At 40.6% G+C, this 25,536-nt stretch overlaps 1 protein-coding gene and 1 long non-coding RNA gene across 2 annotated transcripts in view; one reads left to right on the top strand and one right to left on the bottom strand.

Annotated features, from left to right (window-relative positions):
• Positions 1 to 13,277: 13,277 nt before the first annotated feature.
• LOC147361883 (ATP-binding cassette sub-family C member 4-like) overlaps positions 13,278 to 25,536 on the bottom strand; it is a 228,636-nt gene continuing 216,377 nt past the window's right edge. Inside the window, exons 19-20 of the mRNA XM_086328631.1 lie at positions 21,946 to 22,092; positions 13,278 to 15,382 (exon numbers count right to left, since the gene is read on the bottom strand). Coding sequence (XP_086184757.1) covers positions 15,294 to 15,382; positions 21,946 to 22,092 — 236 coding nt within the window. The 3' untranslated portion in view covers positions 13,278 to 15,293. The remainder of the gene's footprint in view (positions 15,383 to 21,945; positions 22,093 to 25,536) is intronic.
• On the top strand, positions 16,072 to 16,911 carry LOC147361884 (uncharacterized). Its single transcript, XR_015137691.1, has 2 exons — positions 16,072 to 16,132; positions 16,673 to 16,911. It is a non-coding gene; the product is annotated as an uncharacterized LOC147361884 (long non-coding RNA).

Here is a 25,536-nt window from a genome sequence, read left to right as displayed (position 1 = left end):
AAACCTTCCCAACCTAGGGACTGAACCCATTTCTCCTGTGTCTCCTGCATTGGCAGGCAGATTCCTTTATCACTGAGCTACCTGGGAAACCCTAAAACATATGATCAGTTACTATTTAGAGAAAACAGTGGTGTCATCATTTAAGGCACAGACCTACCATCCAGAGAGAACATAGACAGTTCTAATCAGCTGGACACCACATGTGGTTATCAGGGGTGTGGAGAAGGGGGTATATGGATTTAATTTAGGGTCTAACTTATTGCAGCCTACTAGGATGCAGGAAAATCCAAATATCCCACAGAGATGGTGCCAAAGTTCTCAGACTCTCCAGCTCAAATACTGAGAAAATCCTGTACTGCTTTTTGAAAAAAGCCTCAGGAGGAGCCCTTCTTTCCACTTCCATATGGATGGGAAGTGGCCCTTCCTCAGGCAAAAATCCCCGTCAAGTGTTCCTTCTGGAACAACCCCTCATTGAATATACCAGAGAGATGCTTTTCAGCAAGATTCTTGAATGACCCCATTTCATGGGCAGCCTCAAACCATAAAACATCTAAAGCCTTGTCTACACAGAAGATTGGATGAAGCTCATTACTTCCTCTTCTGCCTTCTGGGTTCTACCATCAACCAAGTCACATCAGTAGAACATCAAACACACCTGGACTCTACTGCTCCCCATCCATCCAAAAACCTCACAAAACTGGACCTTAACAAATCTTGAGCTGGTTCTCTTGATGACCGAAAATTTTTTCTATACCTTTTATGAAAAGGATGATCACTATCCTTTTTGCAATTAATTAGAATAAATATCTCTTTAAAAAATGAAAGTGTTAGTCGCTTAGTCATGTCCAACTCTTTGTGACTCCACGGACTGTAGCCCACCAGGATCCTCTCTCCATGAAATTCTCCAGGCAAGAATACTGGAGTGAGTTGCCATTTCCTTCTCCAGGGTAACTTCCTGACCCAGGTATTGAACCAGGGTCTCCTGTATTACAGGAAGATTCTTTACCATCTGAGTAACCAAGGAAGCATCTTAAGTGTTATTATAAAAACAAAACATGCAAATTCCACAGTAAAAAAATTCCTTTGACTGGATGAACTTTTTTTTTTTTTTCCACTTGGTATATACAAAGCCCCTGTATATATAGGAGTTGAATATTCTTCTCTTCTTGGCTTGATTTCTAGAAGGTTAAGTTGGTATTCATTTGCAATAATTATTTATGGTTGGGAGAGGGAAATGGCAACCCACTCTAGTATTCTTGCCTGGAGAATCTCATGGATGGAGGAGCCTGGTAGGCTTGCAGTGTGTGGGGTCGAGAGAGTCAGAGACAACTTAGCAACTAAACTACTACTACTGAAATTCGCACGTCTCTGATACAGACATATTCCCTTCTTACTTTTTGGCTATAGTTTTATAACTTTAAAAAATTTATAGTAATTCTACTTTCCTTATTAGTTTTAACATTGATGAAATATATGCATTAATAATGAGATAAATTCAATTATTTCATCCTCTGTGATTACCTGCACAATAGAATGATTAGTCATAAAATGTGATCCCTATTATTCTTTTTTTTTTTTGGCTGCAACTTTCAGGTTCTTAGTTCCCTGACCAGGGATTGAAGCTGTGCCCCCCACAGCAGAAGCACAGAGTCTTAACCACAGGACCACCAGGGAAATCCCTATTCCCCATTATTCTAAAACTAGGAAGTTGAATGGGGTAATAAACTAAATGCATACTAAACAGATTGCACTCTTGTGTCCTCGGATTCTTTTCAGCATCATTTATATGAATGGCTTTAAGAAAGGGGGGGACACAAACAGTTTGATATCACCCCAAATACTAGTAATGATAAAGAGCAAACCTGCAAACAGGATTATCTTTTCAATAGGGCATCCCTGGTGAATAAGACAGTAAATAATCCAACTGCAGTGGAGGAGAACTGGCTTCAATCCCTGGGTTAGGAAGATCCTCTGGAGAAGGGAATGGCTACCCACTCCAGTATTCTTGCCTGGAGAATTCCATGGACAGAGGAGCCTGGTCGACTACAGTCCATGGGGTAGCAAAGAATCAGACACAACTGAGTCACTAACATATGTCTTTTCAATACACTTAACAACTGCAGCTTACTTTAACATGTGGGAAAAAAAAGTATTTTTCAAATATATCACACTCCTGACATAAATTTCCTAAGGTCTTCCTTCCTTTTCTAATCTCTTCCTTTCCTTGTCATTTCTGTTAACTTCAGGAGGAGAAAAATTGTCTATTTTCCTTCTACATTAGTTGCAACATGAAAAAAATATTTTTAAGAAAAGTATTTACAGAGTGGATACTCTGTGTTAGGAAATATGTCATGAACAAGACAGAAATGGTCCCTCTCCTTATGGTGCTCACATCCATCCCCCTTGTGCTAAAATGCAAAGCTGCAGCTGACCTGCACCAGCTCTATTTGCCTTAAGAACCACACTGACTCACAGTGGCCATAACATTCAATCACCTAATGTTGACTTGTGAGAAATTCCAGAAGACAGAGTCTGCAGAATTTCAGGGGTCTGGTTGATTATTGCATAAATGGAAGCCAGCCTGCACTGCCATCCCAACCTGAGAGCCCCGGTACTCACTCGTACATTCCAGGCGTTTCACCTCTCGTGACGTCCTTAAGAAATACCAACGGAGGACAAAGAAAATGATGCCAAGGGGAATCACAGGTATAGCAGTCCAAGGAATCACAGCTACCATCACACCCACCACACCAACCACAAGTAGAAATGTCTGAAATAGTAAAAATAGATATAGAGGCCTCCTTATGAAGGGTCCTTTCAAAGATAAATTGTAATGGGTTTGTTCTGTTGGGATTAAACTCCTTTCCTCAAAAAGACTTGTTGGGACAGCAGGGAATGCTTTCCCTCCCAAAGAAATAAAATTATAGGTGGTCCTCATGATATTTAGGGCTTCCCTGGTAGCTCAGACAGTAAAGCGTCTGCCTGCAATGCTGGAGACCTGAGTTCAATCCCTGGGTCAGGAAGATCCCCTGGAGAAGGAATGGCAACCCACTCCAGTACTCTTACCTGGAAAATCCCATGGATGGAGGAACCTGGTAGGCTATAGTCCATGGGATCGCAAAGAGTCGGACATGACTGAGCAACTTCACTCACTGGCATGATATTTAGTGCATGAGTCAAACACGATAATAAGAACTTTCTAGGTATCAGCTCTTGTGATACACTTAGTAGCCTTATGAGGCAGGCATTTCTAGTTTTAACAGAGGAGAATATTTGAGGCTCAGAGAGTAGGAGCTGAATCCCAAACTGTCAGGAGTCAGCAGGTGGTACTAGAGAGATGAGTGAGCAGGTATCAATCACAGGTGAGGAATGCAGAAGCCTCAGCAATGCATGGAGGCATAAAGAAGTGGTTAATTACAAATTCAGTGTCCAGAAAAGTAGGACAAAATTTAAATGCCGACCTTTGGAAGTAGGAATTCCTCTTTCTAGAATTTTCTATCCATAGTTAATATATACTAAATGTTGACTGTGTACAGAGCTATACCTTCAAACTTTCACGTGTACTAACTCATTAATCCTCATAATAGCTCTATCTAGTAACAGTATTGTCTCATTTTACAGATGGAGAGAGTGAGGCTCAGGGAGAGGAAATCAACTTGATGGAGATTGCAAAGCCTGAGTCATAAAGCCGGGAAGCCCATGTCATAAGCCTTTATGACATATTTAAGCTTTCCCCCAGTATACAGCCATCTTTCTATCATTATAGTAAGTATTTAAAATGTCTGTTCCAAAAGCTAATGATTATAACAACATCAGATCCCATTTACAAGTTGTCTACTGTATGTAAGACACTGTGCTGAGTTCCATGAACGTTCTCTTAATCATCACATTATCCCATGAGATGATTTTATCTTGGGAAATAATCTCAGTCAAAAAAAGACAGAAGGTAGAATAGAAAACAAAATAATTGGCTGATGCTGATTTAAGCATCCATCTTTATCAAGAAAATTATGATACCCCTACTTTTTAAGAATGCAATGAACAGTTATCTGCTTGCTACGACAGTGGGGTGGGGTGGTGGGGATGTGCAGATTCAGTCTGGGCCAAGGCTGCCAAAGTTTGTGATCTCAGGTGGATATAAATCCATAGTGACCTGCACAAGGCACATAGTGTTGGGAAAACGAAGGGACGAATCCAGGAACATTTTTAGGCAATTCTAAGAAGAAACTTACGTCTGAATTTTACAGGCTGGTTTAATGAGTAGAAACAGTGGCAAGAATAACTTCCGGGCAGTAGCTAGAATTGATGGAAATTTTGACCAAAAAGGAGCTGAGATGAGAAGTTAAGATGCCTGTCTGAGTTAAGACTGGTTGTTCTGGGTCCTCTCAGCACCAGAACCTGCATCTCATGCTCACTACCCCAGGGCCTCCCCACCTTGTCACCCAGGCTGCTGGCCCAGGTGCATCTTTGAGGGATGGGTTAGGAGGGTAATGTCTGTATCACAGAGACTTGGGTTATCATTTCACTGCTCTTCCTGATCAGTTTTTTCAGAGGATCTTCACAACCATCTTGTGAATGAGAAAAGTAAGAACTTCACTTTTATTTACAGATACGACATAAAGATGGGACGGCAAGTGTCTGTCCTACATTTTCCCAGGAAGGACTGCAGGTCAAGGAGAAAGACAGGAGTGGTTTGTACTCAGGGAATCCCAGAGCCACAGCCGCAGGCAGGAGGAGCCTGGAAGTGGGAGGAAATGACCAGAGCTGTGACTCTGTGTCCAGGAGCCCTGGGGAACCAAACTGTATTATCTGGATGGAGACCCATGTGCTTTTCCTGTTTCTCCCATATCTGTGATGGTATCAAAATAAAACTCGAAGAGGATGGGATTCTGAAGGAATACATTACAGTCATAAGTGGAGAAAGATAGGCCTAACTGACTGCTCTCCGATTAGACCTACAGATGAACAACTGCTTACAGTCACTGCATTAAATATGCATTCCACCTGTTACAACTTTCATGCATGGGGAGGGGTCCTTCCAACTCCTTCTATGTCTGATCTTAAGTCACCTGGCTTGCCATTGTTGGTTTTCAAAAAAATCTACTAAAATGTCAATAAAAAATCCAAATTACAGCTTTTTTTAGCAGACTCTCATCATTTGATGGGTAAAATTCATCAGTTCCAATAATCTGGCTCTCCCCAAGTGAGGGCCTTTTAAGACTAACCCAGCCTGTCATATAACCTGGGAAGCAGAGGAAAATCAAAATGAAGGGCTCTACAGAAGCTAAGCCAATGCATTTGCCTTAGGTATGCATTGAAGACCCATTACTAATGCTCTCAGAAGCGCCAAGGTTAGGTTACATCCTTCAGAGTCCATGCCCCAAATTCTGAAGCAATTCAAAGAGGATGTTTCTAACATCTACTTATAGATAATACTGTGCTGCTGCTGCTGCTGCTAAGTTGCGTCAGTCATGTCTAACTCTGTGAGACCCCATAGACAGCAGCCCACCAGGCTCCCCTGTCCCTGGGATTCTCCAGGCAAGAACACTGGAGTGGGTTGCCATTTCCTTCTTCAATGCATGAAAGTGAAAAGTGAAAGTGAAGTCGTTCAGTCATGCCCGACTCTTCATGACCCCATGGACTGCAGCCTACCAGGCTCCTCCGTCCATAGGATTTTCCAGGCAAGAGTACTGGAGTGGGTTGCCATTGCCTTCTCCAAATTGCGGACTGAATATATATATATTCATATGACTGATCTGATCTGATTGCAAACCCTTTGTAGAAGTTGGCAGAAGATGAAAATAGTATCTATGCAAAAAGTCATTTGAAGAAGGAAACAAATGATTCTGGTGTGCAATACACATCGCTTCTTTGATCAGATCAGATCAGATCAGTCGCTCAGTCATGTCTGACTTTTTGCTACCCCATGAATCGCAAGCACGCCAGGCCTCCCTGTCCATCACCATCTCCCGGAGTTCAACCAGACTCACCTCCATTGAGTCAGTGATGCCATCCAGCCATCTCATCCACTGTCGTCCCCTTCTCCTCTTGCCCCCAATCCCTCCCAGCATCAGAGTCTTTTCCAATGAGTCAACTCTTCACATGAGGTGGCCAAAGTACTGGAGTTTCAGCTTTAGCATCATTCCTTCCAAAGAAATCCCAGGGCTGTTCTCCTTCAGAATGGACTGGTTGGATCTCCTTGCAGTCCAAGGGACTCTCAAGAGTCTTCTCCAACACCACAGTTCAAAAGCATCAATTCTTCGGTGCTCAGCCTTCTTCACAGTCCAACTCTCACATCCATACATGACCACAGGACAAACCATAGCCTTGACTAGATGGACCTTTGTTGGCAAAGTAATGTCTGCTTTTGAATATGCTATCTAGGTTGGTCATAACTTTCCTTCCAAGGAGTAGGCGTCTTTTAATTTCATGGCTGCAATCACCCTCTGTAGTGATTTTGGAGCCCAGAAAAATAAAGTCTGACACTGTTTCCACTGTTTCCCCATCTATTTCCCATGAAGTGATGGGACCAGATGCCATGATCTTCATTTTCTGAATGTTGAGCTTTAAGCCAACTTTTTCACTCTCCACTTTCACTTTCATCAAGAGGCTTTTGAGTTCCTCTTCACTTTCTGCCATAAGGGTGGTGTCATCTGCATATCTGAGGTTATTAATATTTCCCCCGACAATCTTGATTCCAGCTTGCGTTTCTTCCATTCCACTGTTTCTCATGATGTACTCTGCATATAAGGTAAATAAACAGGGTGACAATATACAGCCTTGACGTACTCCTTTTCCTATTTGGAACCACGCTGTTATTCCATATCCAGTTCTAACTGTTGCTTCCTGACCTGCATACAAATTTCTCAAGAGGCAGATCAGGTGGTCTGGTATTCCCATCTCTTTCAGAATTTTCCACAGTTTATTGTGATCCACACAGTCAAAGGCTTTGTCATAGTCAATAAAGAAGAAATAGATGTTTTTCTGGAATTCTCTTGCTTTTTCCATGATCCAGTGGATGTTGGCAATGTGATCTCTGGTTCCTCTGCCTTTTCTAAAATCAGCTTGAACATCAGGAAGTTCACAGTTCACGTATTGCTGAAGCCTGGCTTGGAGAATTTTGAGCATTACTTTACTAGCGTGTGAGATGAGTGCAATTGTGCAGTAGTTTGAGCATTCTTTGGCATTGCCTTTCTTTGGGATTGGAATGAAAACGGACCTTTTCCAGTCCTGTGGCCACTGCTGAGTTTTTCAAATTTGATGTCATATTGAGTGCAGCACTTTCACAGCATCATCTTTCAGGATTTGGAATAGCTCAACTGGAATTCTATCACCTCCACTAGCTTTGTTCGTAGTGATGCTTTCTAAGGCCCACATGATTTCACATTCCAGGATGTCTGGCTCTAGGTCAGTGATCACCCTGTGATTATCTGCGTCATGAAGATCTTTTTTGTACAGTTCGTCTGTGTTTTCTTGCCATTTCTTCTTAATATCTTCTGCTTCTGTTAGGTCCATACCATTTCTGTCCTTTATCGAGCCCATCTTTGCATGAAATGTTCCTTTGGTACCTCTGATTTTCTTGAAGAGATCTCTAGTCTTTTCCATTCTGTTGTTTTCCTCTATTTCTTTGCACTTCCTGATTGCTGAAGAAGGCTTTCTTATCTCTTCTTGCTGTTCTTTGGAGCTCTGCATTCAGATGTTTATATCTTTCCTTTTCTCCTTTGCTTTTTGCTTCTCTTCTTTTCACAGCTATTTGTAAAGCCTCCCCAGACAGCCATTTTGCTTTTTTGCATTTCTTTTCCTTGGGGATGGTCTTGATCCCTGTCTCCTGTACAGTGTCACAAACCTCATTCCATAGTTCATCAGGCACTCTATCTATCAGATCTAGGCCCTTAAATCTATTTCTCACTTCCATTGTATAATCATAAGGGATTTGATTTAGGTCATACCTGAATGGTCTAGTGGTTTTCCCTACTTTCTTCAATTTAAGTCTGAATTTGGCAATAAGGAGTTCATGGTCTGAGCCACAGTCAGCTCCTGGTCTTGTTTTTGCTGACTGTATAGAGCTTCTCCATCTCTGGCTGCAAATAATATAATCAGTCTGATTTCAGTGTTGACCCTCTGGTGATGTCCATGTGTAGAGAGTCTTCTTTTGTGTTGTTGGAAGAGGGTGTTTGTTATGACCAGTGCATTTTCTTGGCAAAACTCTATTAGTCTTTGCCCTACTTCATTCCGTATTCCAAGGCCAAATTTGCCTGTTACTCCAGATGTTTCTTGACTTCCTACTTTTTGATTCCAGTCACCTATAATGAAAAGGACATCTTTTTTGGGTGTTAGTTCTAAAAGGTCTTGTAGGTCTTCATAGAACCATTCAACTTCAGCTTCTTCACTGTTACTGGTTGGGGCATAGACTTCGATTATTGTGATATTGAATGGTTTGCCTTGGAAATGAACAGAGATCATTCTGTCATTTTTTGAGATTGCACCCAAGTACTGTATTTTGGACTCTTTTGTTGTTCTTTCTCCTGCATTCACAGGAATTCCAAAAAGCCCAATTCAAGCTACACACATAATTTCCTGATCTGGTTGGACTTCAGGCCCATCTGATGGACCACATCACCATTGCCCGCGCTTCTGTACCTCTGTCTCACAGGCATAGAGACAATGATGAGTATATAGAAAGAAGCATATTGACCCAGAAGCAAGTGACAAGTTTTGATGCCCCCCAAATAAGGAGAATCATTATTTTATATATTTCTCATTTGGAGCACACCATTTTGGAAATTCTAACCAAAGTCTATGAATCCACATGAAAAAAAAAAAAATTCTTAGATGAAATCTTTCACTGAGAGAAAATGGTGATTTTTAACAATTCAGATAAATTCTTTAGTTTGCAGAGACTGACAGCCTATACATGGAGGGGAAATTCCACTAGCCCAGTATTGTGCTGAGGCAGGGTTTAGGGCTAAATTTCCTGAATATTATTAACAGGGAGAGTAAGACTCTACACCTACTCTCAATCTTAGTAAAAACTGGGATATATCAAAAAATAAAAGAATGGTGTTAAGAATTAAATGATGTACATTACACTTTATGTAATATACATAAAGTACTAACCAGTTTAAGCTAGAAACTCTAACTCCACCATCACCACCCTCCAGTGTGCTCTACATGCCAGCAGTCAGGGGAGTAGGTGTTCACAGATTTATGAGCCCCCAAAATATTAAGAATCTCATGAAGTTGAGTCCTAATAGACCACTCATTCTAACTTACTAGAACAGCTTACTATTATCTAGAGACATATCAGAGAAGGTGCTACTTTTCCTAGATGTAGTGATGATGTCACAGGTACCAAAGTGACTGTGGCTTTTCTTTGGTCACAATGAAAATCAAATCAGAGGTCTATTTCGTTTGAAGATGTACTTTTAAAATAATATGACCAATAAACTTCATGCCTACTACAAAGGCAAATGAGTGCAATTGTGTGGTAGTTTGAGCATTCTTTGGCATTGCCTTTCTTTGGGATTGGAATGAAAACTAACCTTTCCAGTCCTGTGGCCACTGCTGAGTTTTCCAAATTTGCTGGCATATTGAGCACAGCACTTTTACAACATCATCTTTCAGGATTTGGAATAGCTCAACTGGAATTCCATCACCTAGCTTTGTTAGTAGTGATGTTTTCTAAGGCCCACTTGACTTCACATTCCAGGATGTCTGGCTCTAGGTCAATGATCACACCATCATGATTATCTGGGTCGTGAAGATCTTTTTTGTACAGTTCTTCTGTGTATTCTTGCCATCTCTTCTTAATATCTTCTGCTTCTGTCAGGTCCATACTATTTCTGTCCTTTATCGAGCCCATCTTTGCAAGAAATGTTCCCTTGGTATTTCTAATTTTCTTGAAGAGATCTCTAGTCTTTTCCATTCTGTTGTTTTCCTCTATTTCTTTGCATTGATCGCTGAAGAAGGCTATTTTGTCCCTTAGTCTCCCATAAATACTTAGGAGTGTCAAAATAGTAAGTCTTCACTAAGACAAAGGATAACTTGAAAGATAAAGAAGATATGGAATAAGAAAAGAAACATTTCTTTAAAAAAATTAAAAAAGGATAGAAACATATCAAAAAATGTTACTTACTGCCATGTCCCTAAGTTTATCAATCTTTGGAAGGCAGTAAGTAACAATGCCAAAGAATGCTCAAACTACCACACAACTGCACTCATCTCACATGCTAGTAAAGTAATGCTCAAAATTCTCCAAGCCAGGCTTCAGCAATATGTGAACCATGAACTTCCTGATGTTCAAGCTGATTTTAGAAAACGCAGAGGAACTAGAGATCAAATTGCCAACATCTGCTGAGTCATGGAAAAAGCAAGAGAGTTCCAGAAAAACATCTATTTCTCCTTCATTGACTATGACAAAGCCTTTGACTGTGTGGATCACAATAAACTGTGATCCACAGTTGATTGAAATTCTGAAAGAGATGGGAATACCAGACCACCTGATCTGCCTCTTAAGAAATTTGTATTCAGGTCAGGAAGTAACAGTTAGAACTGGACATGGAACAACAGGCTGGTTCCAAGTAGGAAAAGGAGTACATCAAGGCTGTATATTGTCACCCTGCTTATTTAACTTCTATGAAGAGCACATCATGAGAAACACTGGACTGGAAGAAACACAAGCTGGAATCAAGATTGCTGGGAGAAATATCAATAACCTCAGATATGCAGATGACACCACCCTTATGGCAGAAAGTGAAGAGGAACTCAAAAGCCTCTTGATGAAAGTAGAAGTGGAGAGTGAAAAAGCTGGCTTAAAGCTCAACATTCAGAAAATGAAGATCATGGCATCTGGTCCCATCACTTCATGGGAAATAGATGGGGAAACAGTGGAAACAGTGTCAGACTTTATTTTTTTGGGCTCCAAAATCACTGCAGATGGTGACTGCAGCCATGAAATTAAAAGACGCCTACTCCTTGGAAGGAAAGTTATGACCAACCTAGATAGCATATTCAAAAGCAGAGATACTGCTTTGCCAACAAAGGTTCGTCTAGTCAAGGCTATGGTTTTTCCTGTGGTCATGTATGGATGTGAGAGTTGGACTGTGAAGAAGGCTGAGCCCCGAAGAATTGATGCTTTTGAACTGTAGTATTGGAGAAGACTCTTGAGAGTCCCTTGGACTGCAAGGAGATCCAACCAGTCCATTCTGAAGATCAGCCCTGGGATTTCTTTGGAAGGAAGGATGCTAAAGCTGAAACTCCACTACTTTGGCCACGTCTTGCGAAGAGTTGACTCATTGGAAAAGACTCTGATGCTGGGAGGGATTGGGGGCAGGAGGAGAAGGGGACGACAGTGGATGAGATGGCTGAATGGCATCACTGACTCGATGGACGTGAGTCTGGGTAAACTCTGGGAGTTGGTGATGGACAGGGAGGCCTGGCGTGCTGTGATTCATGGGGTCACAAAGAGTTGGACATGACTGAGTGACTGAACTGTAGGGACAAAATGATGCACCTCTGAATCAACAATATGAAACCAGATTATTCAATATAGTCCCAAGAGAACAATTTGACATTTCCTATTTCATGCACCATGAACTGGTATATTGATACCAATTGAAGGACAAATCTAGATTTTGTAAACTCATGAATCTCAGGAAATTCAACTGTGTCCACTCCAGTCTGGCATTCTTGGTGGAAGCAAGAAGCCTGGTTAGGATGTCAGAATGACTAAGGCAGAGGACCACTACCTATAGAAGGGAGTCTCATGAGCACCTTTCATTCTCCAAAAGGATACTGTGCTGTGAGCAGCTGTTTATGACAAGCCGCAATGGCATCTAAATGAATTGTAAATGAAATATTCAAAAAAGCAGCAAAGAAAAGAAAATAATGCTTGTGAAAATGTTAAAGGTCTTGTTTAAAAGCCTGTACAAACAAAAAAATTGAAAAATAAGACATTGCTTTATTGCTAGAGGCCATGACAAGTTTTCTCATAACACAGAAGTTCCACAGTTCTCTAAAACTAGTCAACAAGCAAAGAAGAGATGGTCACCCCATGTTCTCAAATATCAATTACAAAAGACATTTTATAAGACTTGCCATGAGTCCCAACCTCAAGTATTTCACAGGCTTTATGTAATCTCATTCTTACATCAATACAAGGAGGGATTATGCTCTCCATTTACAAAGCAGGGAACTGATACTCAGAGATGCTTATCGAAATTGGACTCTTTAGAAGTAATAAAAATTAAAATGATCAAGAATCTTCCAAGGTTTATCAAATACACCAAGGATAAACAGAATCATCAAAAATGAGTTTGGAAACTCTTGGCATGAACTGTATCCTTTAAAACAAAACTCAACAGCCTCCTTCCAGCCCCTTCCCTTCCTCTTCTCAGCTGGTGAGAGAAAAACTGGCTCCCATTCAGGAACCAGCAGCACCTCCAGCCCCAGCATCCACAGCAGCAGCCTTTCCTTCTCATCTGGGATCAAAGGTCACCTCCTGGAAGCTCCGCCCACCTCCTGGACCAGGCTTCCTAACTGCCCCCAGCCCTCACATCCAGTTTGCCTTCCAGGACTTCCTCCACAGGGCTCCCACAATTAGGATTCCCAAGGAGCAAGGGGTGAGTTTCTGGATGTCTTCCTTCCCTGGGGGAGCTGGAGGAGACCCATGAGGAGAGGGCTTCATGCCTGACTCACCCCTGTACATCAGGGCCTCAACTCTAACCCCTGCTTGTTGAAGAGAAGTAGGGAGAGAGGGAAATACCACCCACCACCTCACACACACACCCAACTCACAAACTGTACACCCGAACAACCAGCAACACCTCCTCAGACCCTACATTCCAGATGGGTCTCTCTCCTGCTTCAGTCAAACTCCTTCCAGGAGTAGCCTGTCTTCACTTCAACTCCCTTCACACCTCCTGGATTCTCAGCCCTTTGCACTCTGGCCTCCTCACATCTGAAACCTGCTTCTCGGGTCACTGACATCTCCTGACTCCAAATCAACCAACTTTCCATGGACTCACTTTTCATTTGCATTGAGCAGACCTGTCCTTTCTTGATTCACCAACCTACTTCCTTCCTTTTTTTTTTTTTTTTAATTTATCTCATTTAATCTTTTTTTTCCTAATTTTATTTTATTTTTAAACTTAACATAATTGTATTAGTTTTGCCAAATATCAAAATGAATCCGCCACAGGTATACATGTGTTCCCCATCCTGAACCCTCCTACTTCCTTCTTCTTCCTTTGCTATTCACTGAGTCTCCTCTCCTCCCCTTTCTTTCTCTACTTACTCTCTGATATCAAGTCTTCTTATCTTGGCCCCTAAAAATGCTTCCCTCTCTCTGGGCTATCTTATCCTCACAGATTCATCTACTACAGCTCAGTGAAGGGTACACAGGCTCCATGCTCATCCCAGATCTCCTCCTCAAACACCAGACTCTTACTTCCAATGACCTACGGGACACCTCCACCTTCAACTTCAAGATAATTGAACTACAAGTGGCAGAGCTGGGGTTGCAAATCAGCAAGACTAGACTTTTCTTTCCTCTTTAATGAGAATGTTTCCTACTGAAATCAGGTAGCATCTATCCTTGTCTCTATCTGTCGTGCAAAAATATGTAACAATTCTGATATGACCACTAACTAACCATGAGCTAAGTACATGGCAGAAACCCAACCTTGGCCTACCTTGCCATAGCAAAGAAACAGAACCTTTCACAAAATCTTTTCAAAGTAATTCACCATCACTGTTAAAATGTGACACTGTTTTTAGGAAAAAATTGTTTCTGGGAATAAATTACATAGTTAAACCCAGCAGGACACATTTATAAAATAAGTTTGCAAAACAGAAAACTATCAGACAAATTTGCAGTACAAGTCCTCTGCCTCTGCCTCTCAGCTTTGTTCACATTGGTAACAGTGGAAGCCTTGCCCACAGGCTATGCTGTCTGCACTGAGAAGTTCACTGCTGCATTTCTGTGTGCAGTCCTTCATAATCCATTTAATTTCCAAAATTAACACTGGGGAAGAAAAGGAAAATTCCCTGCAAACTTAATCACTGAAAAGTAGAATTAAATAACAGAAAAAAACAGCCCATGTGAGCAACAATACTAAATGAGATGAGAGCAGAGATGACACAACATCATTCTTTAGAACCTCAAGTTCACAGACAAAAGAGAGGCTGGATAGAAGGTATTCCATAGGTCTCTCTCTCTCTCTCTCCTTTCTTTAAGACATCTCAAGGCACAGCAATCAACCCGTGAAAAGGAAAAAAGCCTACAAAAACAAAGGACATTTTCTGAGATAACTTTGATCCCGGAATCAAATTACTGGCTTAAAGGCTTTGTACCCTCAATAACTGCTCTCTGTCGTCCTTGTTGGACCTCCCAGGTGGCTCAGTGGTAAAGAATTCACCTGCCAATAAAGGAAACACAGGTTTGATCCCTGGGTCAGGAAGATCCCATAGGCAATGGCAACTCACTCGAGTACCCTTGCCTTAGAAATCCCATGGACAGGGGAGCCTGCAGGGCTGTAGTCCCTGGGGTCACAAAAGAGTTTTACACAACTTAGTGACTAAACAACAACATTGTCCTTGCTAAAGTATTATTTTCAACTTATTTTTACCAATCTTTTCTTTGTAAGTAACCACATATGGCTTTATCCAAACAAAACCGTGCAGTTAATATGTGCCCTCTGTGGTAATACAATGCATCGTGCTGGTGCTCAGTCATGTCTGAGTCCCTGAAACACCATAGACTACAGCCTGCCAGGCTCCTCTGTCCATGGAATTTTCCAGGCAAGAATACTGGAGTAGGTTGCCATTTCCTTCTCCAGGGGATCTTCTTCACCCAAGGACTGACTCTTGTCTCTTGTGTTTCCTGTATTCACAGGAAACTTCTTTACCACTGAGCCCCCTGGGAAGGCCAGTACGATGCATAATTTAGTTTATCAAGGCTATCTTTCTGTGAGAGATGATTGTCTCTCTGTTATGAAATGTGCTCACAGTAAAGGGAATCCACACCAAATACCTGGAAGGCAGAGGGAGAACCACTTACCCTGCATGCCGCTGCTTCAGACCAACCTTGACGTAACTGTGTAGCCACTCCTGCCCAGGTGTTACTCATGTTAACTCAGACTCCCAATCACAGCCATACCTCTCTCTTACAAACACAGCCTCTTACTGAAGATAACAGGACACATCACCAGTTTGAAAGGCCCACTCTCAGCCCCTGTGAAAAGGCCTTGAGAAACAGGCACCTGCTTTTCCCTGTGAGAGCTCTGACAGGACTGCTACGTTACCTGGATGAAATCAAGAAACGTCAAGGGCAGTAAGTCATCCATTTGACCTATGTCTTTCGAAAAACGATTTAAAATTCTTCCTGCAAGAACAAGATATAAAAAATTACTCATTTCTTCAGGTAGGAGAAACTATTCATGAAATAATCAAAACAATATTTTTTAAAGCATATGTATTTAGGGGCTTCCCTGGTGGTACAGTGGATAAGAATCTGCCTGCCAATGCAGGGGACATGGGTTTAATCCCTAGGTTAGGAAGATCATCTGGAGAATAAAATGACTACCCACTCCAGTATTCTTGGCTGCAAAATCCCATGGAGAGAGGAGCCTAGTGAGCTACAGTCCATGGGGACACAAAAGGGTCAGACATGACTTAGTGACTAAACAACACCAGCAAATTTAACATATCACAAATTCACATAAAATGATTTAAGGTGATGTAAGTGGTAAAAATAAAGAGAAAATAGGATGACACCTAAATAGAAACAAAAATATCACCAAATGTCAGTGGGTGGGGAGTTGAAATTGAGCCCTGATTTTCAAAAGAATGGGGGAAATCTTGTGGCAGTACTGGAAAGGGTTGGTGGATTTTAGAATGTTCCCTCATTTTAGATCTCTTATCTAAGACTCACTCCAAGTGCTAAGTCAGTAATAAACACCTGCAAAATATTTAAGTCAATCCTGATTGTTACACTAATTTTGCTTTAGTTATCAAGATTAATTTTGCCATGATACTTTTTAAATAAACATAACTTCTCTGTAATTTTTTTCCCTCCAGATGGTTCACATCCCCTCACATTTTGGGAAATTGTCGATTCCAGCCATTTCCAAGTGTGAGTTTAATACTCGGGTAGTAAGCCATTATTTTCATTAGATGTGCCAGGTGTGACAAACATAGATTTGTGAATAAGCATCTAAGAAGACCAGAGGGATGTAGGCAGGAAAACAGAAATATTACTAAATGACTAAGGATTACTTATAACCCTTGATTTTATTTCCCTTCTCAGAATCCACAACAACAGTATATCCTAAAGGCTGTAAGGTTAGATGATGATAACTAATTTCTAGTAAATATTTGGTGTGAACTAAAAATGCCACCTGTCACATCAGTAAACAAAGGATGCTGCAGCCATCAGGACTCTGCAGACACCCCTGCAAGGGTGGTGCACCCTGAGGAGACTCAGGATGAGAAAGCACAGGACACTGGCCCCAGACAGTGGAGATGCAGATCAGAGGAACTGTAACAGGGAGGAGCCGGTTTTGACTGCATGTTGGATCTCTTTGACTTTGGCTTTTGCTACTCATCGCTTTTGTTGAGGAATCCTACTTCTCTGCCTAAATGTTAAACTAAAGTGGCTTTTTTCTGCTCACAGAGAGAAAGTCTGACCTTGGCCACTTGTGAATGGCTGCAGCAAAGAAGAAATGAACACATCCCTCTCCAATTTTCCAAGATAAATGGCATTCTGACTTGACTTCCTTGCCTGCTTTCCTCTTTGTTCTATAAAAGAACCTGGCATCCAGACCCCAATAAGATTGTTATTTTGAGACATTAGTTTGCCATCTTCGCAGTCTGCCAGCTTTCCAAATAAAGTTGTTATTCCTTGCCTCCACACCTCGTCTGTAAGACTTACTGGGCTGTCATGAGGCAAGCAGAACAAGCTTGAAATTGGTAACAAGTAACACTACTATATGTGGTTTTCTCTTCATGACAAAACATGCCAGAAACAAAGTCCATCATAAATAATCTATTGCAAATTCCACTTCTGAAAATAATCACAGGAAAGTGTTCAATTTAATATACCTACCACTAAAAGAGTAATTAATTTATGGCCCCTACACCTTTTGTACAAACTAGGTCGATCTTTGCAGTACTCATTTGGGCTTCTATTTTCTTGAAGGAATGAAGTCATGTTAATAGACACAGGAGGGGAGACAAGATATACCCGAGTGTGCTATCTGCTCTAGGATTAGTAACCTTGAAGATTTAAACTTCATCCCAAATCCTTGAAAAATAAGTCAGCATCTGGAGATACCCACAGGTATTGAATACAAAAGAGTCTGGTTAACTGTGGTCATGAACAATCAAAGGCTTTGAGAACAGAAATCCAGTCCCACTTGATACTCCCAACTTCATGACTGTAGTTTTCAAATTAACTGACAAAAGTGGAGCAACTTCACAACCATAAAAGCACAGACTCCTCCAATCATTTCCTCATTACAGCTTCATAATAAGATGAGATCTGTGTGGCCCTCCGCAGTTTATTATCCTATACTCTGCTCCTGCCTGGACCAAACAACATGTGCTGAGTAAATCTACACATGATGCTGACCTCAACAGTCTTATTTAACTATCATTAGAGTCTTGTGGAACAGGAAAGAGAAGCAGTTACTTCCCTTTCACAGGAGACGAAGTTCCCAGACACCATGTCATCATCCTTGCTAAGGTTCCTTAGGCATTGCCCATGTGCTAAGTGTTGCAAATGTATTAATCTGTTTAATGCCCACAGTACTGAGATATTCACAAGTGTGTGAATCAGTCAGTTCAATTCAGCTGCTCAGTCATATATGACTCTTTGCAACTCTATGGACTGCAGCACGCCAGGCCTCCCTGTCCATCATCAACTCCCAGAGCTTGCTCAAACTCATGTCCATCAAGTCAATAATAACATCCAACCATCTCATCCTCTGTCGTCCCCCTCTCCTCCCACCTTCAATCTTTCCCAACATCAGGGTCTTTTCAAATGAGTCAGCTCTTCACTTCAGGTGGCCAAAGTATTGGAGCTTCAGCATCAGTCCTTCCAGTGAATATTCAGGACTGATTTCCTTTAGGATGGACTGGTTGGATCTCCTTGAGGTCCAAGGGACTCCCAAGAGTCTTCTCCAACACCACAGTTCAAAAGTATCAAGTCTTCGGCACTAGCTTTCCTATGGCCCTACTCTCACATCCATTCATGACTACTGGAAAAACCATAGCTTTGACCACATGGACTTCTGTCAGCAAAGTAATGTCTCTGCTTTTTAATATGCTGTCTAGATTGGTCATAGCTTTTCTTCCAAGGAGCAAGCGTCTTTTAATTTCATGGCTGCAGTCACCATCTGCAATGATTTTGGAGCCCAAGAAAACAAAGTCTCTCATTCTTTCCACTGTTTCCCCACTTATCTGCCATGAAATGATGGGACCAGATGTCATGATTTTAGTTTTCCAAATGTTGAGTTTTAACTCAGCTGTTTCACTCTCCTCTTTCACTTTCATCAAGAGGCTCCTCAGTTCCTCTTTGCTTTCTGCCATAATGGTGGTGTCATCTGCATATCTAAGGTTATTGATATTTTTCCTGGCAATCTTGATTCTGGCTTGAGCTTCATCCAGCCCAGGATTTCACATGATGTACTCTGCATATAAGTTAAATAAGCAAGGTGACAATATACAGCCTTGACGTACTCCTTTCCGAACTTGGAACCTATCCATTGTTTCATGTCCAGGTCTAACTATTGCTTCTTGATCTGCATACAGGTTTCTTAGGAGGCAGGTCAGGTGGTCTGGTAATCCCATCTCTTTCAGAATTTTCCAGAGTTTATTGTGATCCACACAGTCGAAGGCCTTGGCATAGTCAATAAAGCAGAAGTAGATATTTTTATGGAACTCTCTTGCCTTTTTGATGATCCAACAGATGTTGGCAGCTTGATCTCTGGTTCCTCTGCCTTTTCTAAAACCAGCTTGAATATCTGGAATTTCTCGATTCAGGTACTGTTGAAGCATCACTTGGAGTTTTTTGAGCATTGTTTTGCTAGCGTGAGAGATCAGTGCAATTGTGCAATAGTTTGAACATTCTTTAGCATTGCCTTTCTTTGGGATTGGAATGAAAACTGACTTTTTCCAGTCCTGTGGCCACTTCCACAGTTTTCCAAATTTGCTGGCATACTGACTGCAGCACTTTAACAGGAGCATCTTTTAGAATTTGAAGTAATTCAGCTAACTCCATCAACTGCACTAGCTTTTTTTTTTTTTAGTTTTATTTTTTTAATTTTATTTTATTTTTAAACTTTGCAATATTGTATTGGTTTTGCCAAATATCGAAATGAATCTGCCACAGGTATACATGTGTTCCCCATCCTGAACCCTCCTCCCTCCTCCCTCCCCATACCATCCCTCTGGGTCGTCCCAGTACACCAGCCCCAAACATCCAGTATCGTGTATCGAACCTGGACTGGCGACTTGTTCCATATATGATATTATACATATTTCAATGCCATTCTCCCAAATCATCCCACCCTCTCCCTCTCCCACAGAGTCCATAAGACTGTTCTATACATCAGTGTCTCTTTTGCTGTCTCGTACACAGGGTTATTGTTACCATCTTTCTAAATTCCATATATATGCTTTAGTATACTGTATTGGTGTTTTTCTTTCTGACTTACTTCACTCTGTATAATAGGCTCCAGTTTCATCCGCCTCATTAGAACTGATTCAAACGTATTCTTTTTAATGGCTGAGTAATACTCCATTGTGCACTAGTTTTTTTGTAGTGATGCTTCCTAACACCCATCTGACTTCAGACTCCAGGAAGTCTGGCTCTAGGTAAGTGATCACACCATCATGGTTATCTGGGTCATGAAGGTGTATTTTGTGTAGTTCTTCTGTGTATTCTTGCCACCTTTTCTTAATATCTTCTGCTTCTGTGGGGTCTGTACCATTTCTGCCCTTTATTGTGCCCATCTTTCCTTGAAATGTTCCCTTCATATCTCTAATTTTCTTGAAGCAACCTCTAGTCTTTGCCAGTGTGTTAACAGTATCCTCATATTTTACAGGTTAGAAAATCGAGACACAGAGAAATGAAATAACTAGCACATACATAAAGATTAATGTAACTCTAACTGGCTACTGCTATTAGTAATTAGCAAGAGGACTGAACCAAGACAGCTGGTTCTAGAATCCATAATTATAACCATGGCACCATCCTGCCTGGAGATTTGCCTGCCCAGTAGTATCTACATGCTTTATCCTTGGTCACACAGCTAGTTGATGACCATGCTGAGCTTATTCCTATCCTCCCTTTAGCCCTCATCCCTGCCTCGACAGGTCCTGTCAATCATCACTTGGAAAAAAACAAAGACACCTTGGGCCTCAGCACAAGTCTAACCACCTGAACAGTGTGGGCATGTACACTGATGAACTAACCCTTTGTAGGAAGCCAGGTCAGGAGGCTACTTTCTGAAGTAAGACAGGTCAAAGGCCTCAAGGTAGAGGAAGCAACCACTAGGAAACCTTCAGGGACACTCTTCCTTAACACTGAAGATCCACCTGCCACATACCACAAGACCACTTAAATATAACCAAAAGTCCATTGCAAAACTAGAGAGTGGATTTTATTGAGGAGGATGTATACATTTAACTGATCTTCTGTTTTAACTAATTTTCCATTACCATTTAGGTAAACCTCAAAGTATGAACGCATGTCAGAGCTCTGTGGTCCCAGAAACGAATGGGCAATGAAACAAAGACACACACAGCCTGTCTCCTATAGAGATGTTCCTGGAAGAAGGTCCTTCTTAACACCATGTTAGCTTAACACCATGTAACACAGCCAACATTCCAACAACTTGTCAAAAACATTTCAACATGTTATCATTATCTGTTGGATGTTTCATATGCCACACAACAAATGGACTCTTAAACCATCCTGCAAAATATACATTCATTTATCTTTACTGCTGCTGCTACTGCTAAGTCACTTCAGTCATGTCCAACTCTGTGCGACCCCATAGATGGCAGCCCATCAGGCTCCCCCTCCCTGGGATTCTCCAGGCAAGAACACTAGAGTGGGTTGCCATTTCCTTCTCCAAATTAGCAGTTTAGGACTCACCTAACATTTATATTATACTTCTTCAACAGAACCCAGGATGAACCACTAGTAAAACAGATTATAAGATTATTTGGATATTGGATGAATTGATCTGCTGAACTCTATAATTCACAGAAGGAATTAAAACTTTTAATTTGTTTTTTAACAAATAAAATTCTGCACTGTGCTAATCTCATTTTGCATATAGTTTAGCAAATGGCTATTAAGGCTTTATTGTAAGGGATTACAAAAAAAAAAGTCCTATTGTGCACCATGCAAGATACAGAAAATAATGATTCACAAATAACTAACGAACAGCTAAGGGAATCATGGTTTTTCCTTTCATTATAGACTTCTCAAAATAAAAATGTTTTCAAATTAAAGTTATATTAAGAGTTTATAGAAAATCACATCCCTAGCTTAAGAACTTAAAGGTCTTTCCATTTTAAAAAGGAATGGATGATTATAACTAAAGCTTGTTAAAATGTTGCTTTGGGGAAAAGTCTTGATTCTTTGTTTCATTCTTTCTAATAGCTTTTTCTTTGCCTGCTTACTATAAAATAAAGCACTGTTATTCTGAGGACAATTTCTGATTCAGTTACAGACACACATAAATTTCAAGAAAAGCTCATACACTCCTATATTCAGATTTCCTCTGGTAGGAAAAAATAGCTATGAAACTTTTTATATAAAACTAATCAACATGCACAGTGATTTTTGTCCTAGCATCTCTTCCATTTTCAACTGTCAAACATAATTAGGCATTAAAAGTGTTAAGACATAGAAAAACTTGGTGTCTGACTTACCTATAGGATTTCTATTGAAGAACAATATCGGAGCTCTCAAAATGGACTCCAACATTTTGTTGTGCAAAGTTTGTGAAGAATTAACAAGGACATAGAATATCAACAGAGATCTTATGATGCCAAAAAGGATGGTAGATACAATTAACCCTGAAATAAAGAAACATCACTCAGCACAAGATCTCTGCCTTATACTCAATGATGCTAAAGCATGGTAGGCAGTTTATAAAGATACTGTGTATTTTATTCTATAAGTAAAATTTATACATAAATTTACATATATAGAATATAGAATCAATAAATTTATATATATATATATGTAACTACACATATACAATGGATTGTGTAAGAGCTCAATGATTTCACAAAATATATTTATAAAGTACAATATAAAAAACACTATTTTCTTCTCATGAAATAGAAACAACACAGAGGAGGGTGGAAATCGTGTAAACTGCAGGCGCATTTTAGGTTTTCCTAATTCAATTAAAAGTCCTAATAAAAACTCAGGAGAAAAAAGATAATTAATTCCAGTTGAGTTATTTCAAATCCTAAAAGATGATGTTGTGAAAGTGCTGCACTCAATATGCCAGCAAATTTGGAAATCTCGGCAGTGGCCACAGGACTGGAAAATGTCAGTTTTCATTCCAATCCCTGAGAAAGGCAATGCCAAAGAATGCTCAAACTACCACACAATTACACTCATCTCACACGCGTGTAAAGTTATGCTCAAAATTCTCCAAGCCAGGCTTCAGCAATACGTGAACCATAAAATTCCAGATGTTCAAGCTGGTTTTGAAAAGGCAGAGAAATCAGAGATCAAATTGCCACCCCCATGGAATCATCAAAAAAGCAAGAGAGTTCCAGAAAAACATCTATTTCTGCTTTATTGACTATGCCAAGGCCTTTGACTGTATGGATCACAATAAACTCTGGAAAATTCTGAAAGAGATAGGAATAAAAGACCACCTGACCTGCCTTCTGATAAATCTGTATGCAGCTCAGGAAGCAACAGTTAAAACTGGGCATGGCTTTCTTATCCATTCATCTGCTGATGGACATCTAGGTTGCTTCCATGTCCTGGCTATTATAAACAGTGCTGCGATGAACATTGGGGTACACATGTCTCTTTCCCTTCTGGTTTCCTCAGTGTGTATGCCCAGCAGTGGGATTGCTGGATCATAAGGCGGTTCTATTTCCAGTTTTTTAAGGAATCTCCACAGTGTTCTCCATAGTGGCTGTACTAGTTTGCATTCCCACCAACAGTGTAAGAGGGTTCCCTTTTCTCCACACCCTCTCCAGCATTTATTATTTGTAGACTTTTGGATCACAGCCATTCTGACTGGTGTGAAATGGTACCTCATAGTGGTTTTGATTTGCATTTCTCTGATAATAAGTGATATTGAGCATCTTTTCATGTGTTTGTTAGCCATCTGTATGTCTTCTTTGGAGAAATGTCTATTTAGTGCTTTGGCCCATTTTTTGATTGGGTCATTTATTTTTCTGGAGTTGAGCTGTAGGAGTTGTTTGTATATTTTTGAGAGCTATGCTACATATACACAATGGAGTATTACTCAGCCATTAAAAAGAATACCTTTGAATCAGTTTTAATGAGGTGGATGAAACTGGAGCCTATTATACAGAGTGAAGTAAGCCAGAAGGAAAAACACCAATACAGTATACTAACGCATATATATGGAATTTAGAAAGATGGTAACAATAACCCTGTGTACGAGACAGCAAAAGAGACACTGATGTATAGAACAATCTTATGGACTCTGTGGGAGAGGGGGAGGGTGGGAAGATTTGGGAGAATGGCATTGAAACATGTAAAATATCATGTATGAAATGAGATGCCAGTCCAGGTTCGATGCATGATGCTGGATGCTTGGGGCTGGTGCACTGGGACGACCCAGAGGGATGGTATGGGGAGGGAGGAGGGAGGAGGGTTCAGGATGGGGAACACATGTATACCTGTGGCGGATTCATTTTGATATTTGGCAAAACTAATAAAATTATGTAAAGTTTAAAAATAAAATAAAATTAAAAAAAAAAACAAAAAACTGGGCATGGAACAACAGACTGGTTCCAAATTCGGAAAGGAGTACGTCAAGGCTGTGTATTGTCACCTGGCCTATTTAACATATATGCAGAGTACATCATGAGAAATCCTGGGCTGGATGAAGCATAAGCTGGAATCAAGATTGCCAGGAGAAATAGCAATAACCTCAGATATGCAGATGGCACCACCCTTATGGCAGAAAGTGAAGAACTAGAGCCTCTTTGATTAAAGTGAAAGAGGAGAGTGAAAAAGTTGGCTTAAAGCTCAACATTCAGAAAACTAAGATCATGGCATCCAGTCCCATCACTTCATGGCAAATAGATGGGGAAACAGTGGAAATAGTGGCAGACTTTATTTATTGGGGGGCTCCAAAATCACTGCAGATGGTGACTGCAGCCACAAAATAAAAAGACACATACTCCTTAAAAGAAAACTAATGACCAATCCAGACAGCATATTAAAAAGCAGAGACATTATTTTGCCAACAAAGGTCCATCTAATTAAGGCTATGGTTTTTCCATTGGTCATGTATGGATGTGAGAGTTGGACCAAAGGAAAGCTAATGCCTAAGACTCAATGCTTTTGAACTGTGGTGTTGGAGAAGCCTCTTGAGAGTCCCTTGGACTGCAAGGAGATCCAACCAGTCCATCCTGAAGGATATCAGTCCTGAATATTCATTGGAAGGACTGATGCTAAAGCTGAAGCTCCAATTCTTTGGCCACCTGATGTGAAGAGCTGACTCATTTGAAAAGACCCTGATGTTGGGAAAGATTGAAGGTGGGAGGAGAAGCGCATGACAGAGGATGAGATGGTTGGATGCCATCACTGACTCAATGGACACGAGTTTGAGTAAACTCCAGGAGTTGGTGATGCTAAAGGGCCTGATGTTGGAAGGCCTGACATGCTACAGTCCATTGGGTCACAAAGAATTGGACACAACTGAGAGACTGAACTAAACTGATAAAAAGTAGTTGATCTTCCTTTCCCCGCATTTCAAATATCACTACTTAAAATATGTCCCATAATCTAAAACTCTGGTATGCCTTACAGCCAACAGATGAATTAACAGGGAACAAGAGAAAAGACTTAGCATTTCCTTGTAAACATCTAATTACAAGTAAGTGTCTATTTACTTTCATGTAAAGTTGCTACTTGAGAACCTACTGTACAGCACAGAGAAGTCTATTCAGTGCTCTGTGGTGACCGAAATGGGAAAGAAATCAAAAAATGGGAGGATATATGTATATGTATAACTGGTTCACTTTCCTGAACAGCAGAAAGTAACACAACATGGTTATGCTACAACTATACTGTAATAAAAATTAGTAAAACTTTTAAAAATAAATAATAAAGTAGCTACTTCTATGCCCAAGTAGCTTTAAAGAGTGCAAAAAGATCATGTTAAGTTGTAAGTGGACCATCCCTTAAACAACTGAACTGGAAGGAACTACAAATTAGATTTTGACATGAGGTAATTAATCTAAGTTCGCAACTAATCTCTATGTGATTTATAGAAACATAAAGCATTTGTA

The sequence above is a fragment of the Bos grunniens genome, chromosome 12 (genome assembly GCF_055505025.1).
Source record: "Bos grunniens cultivar Pamir isolate PY7600 chromosome 12, Bosgru_T2T1.0, whole genome shotgun sequence".
Classification (NCBI taxonomy): Eukaryota; Metazoa; Chordata; class Mammalia; order Artiodactyla; family Bovidae; genus Bos; species Bos grunniens.
Note: the sequence above shows the minus strand (reverse complement) of the source record. Positions and strands in the feature narration are given on the sequence as shown.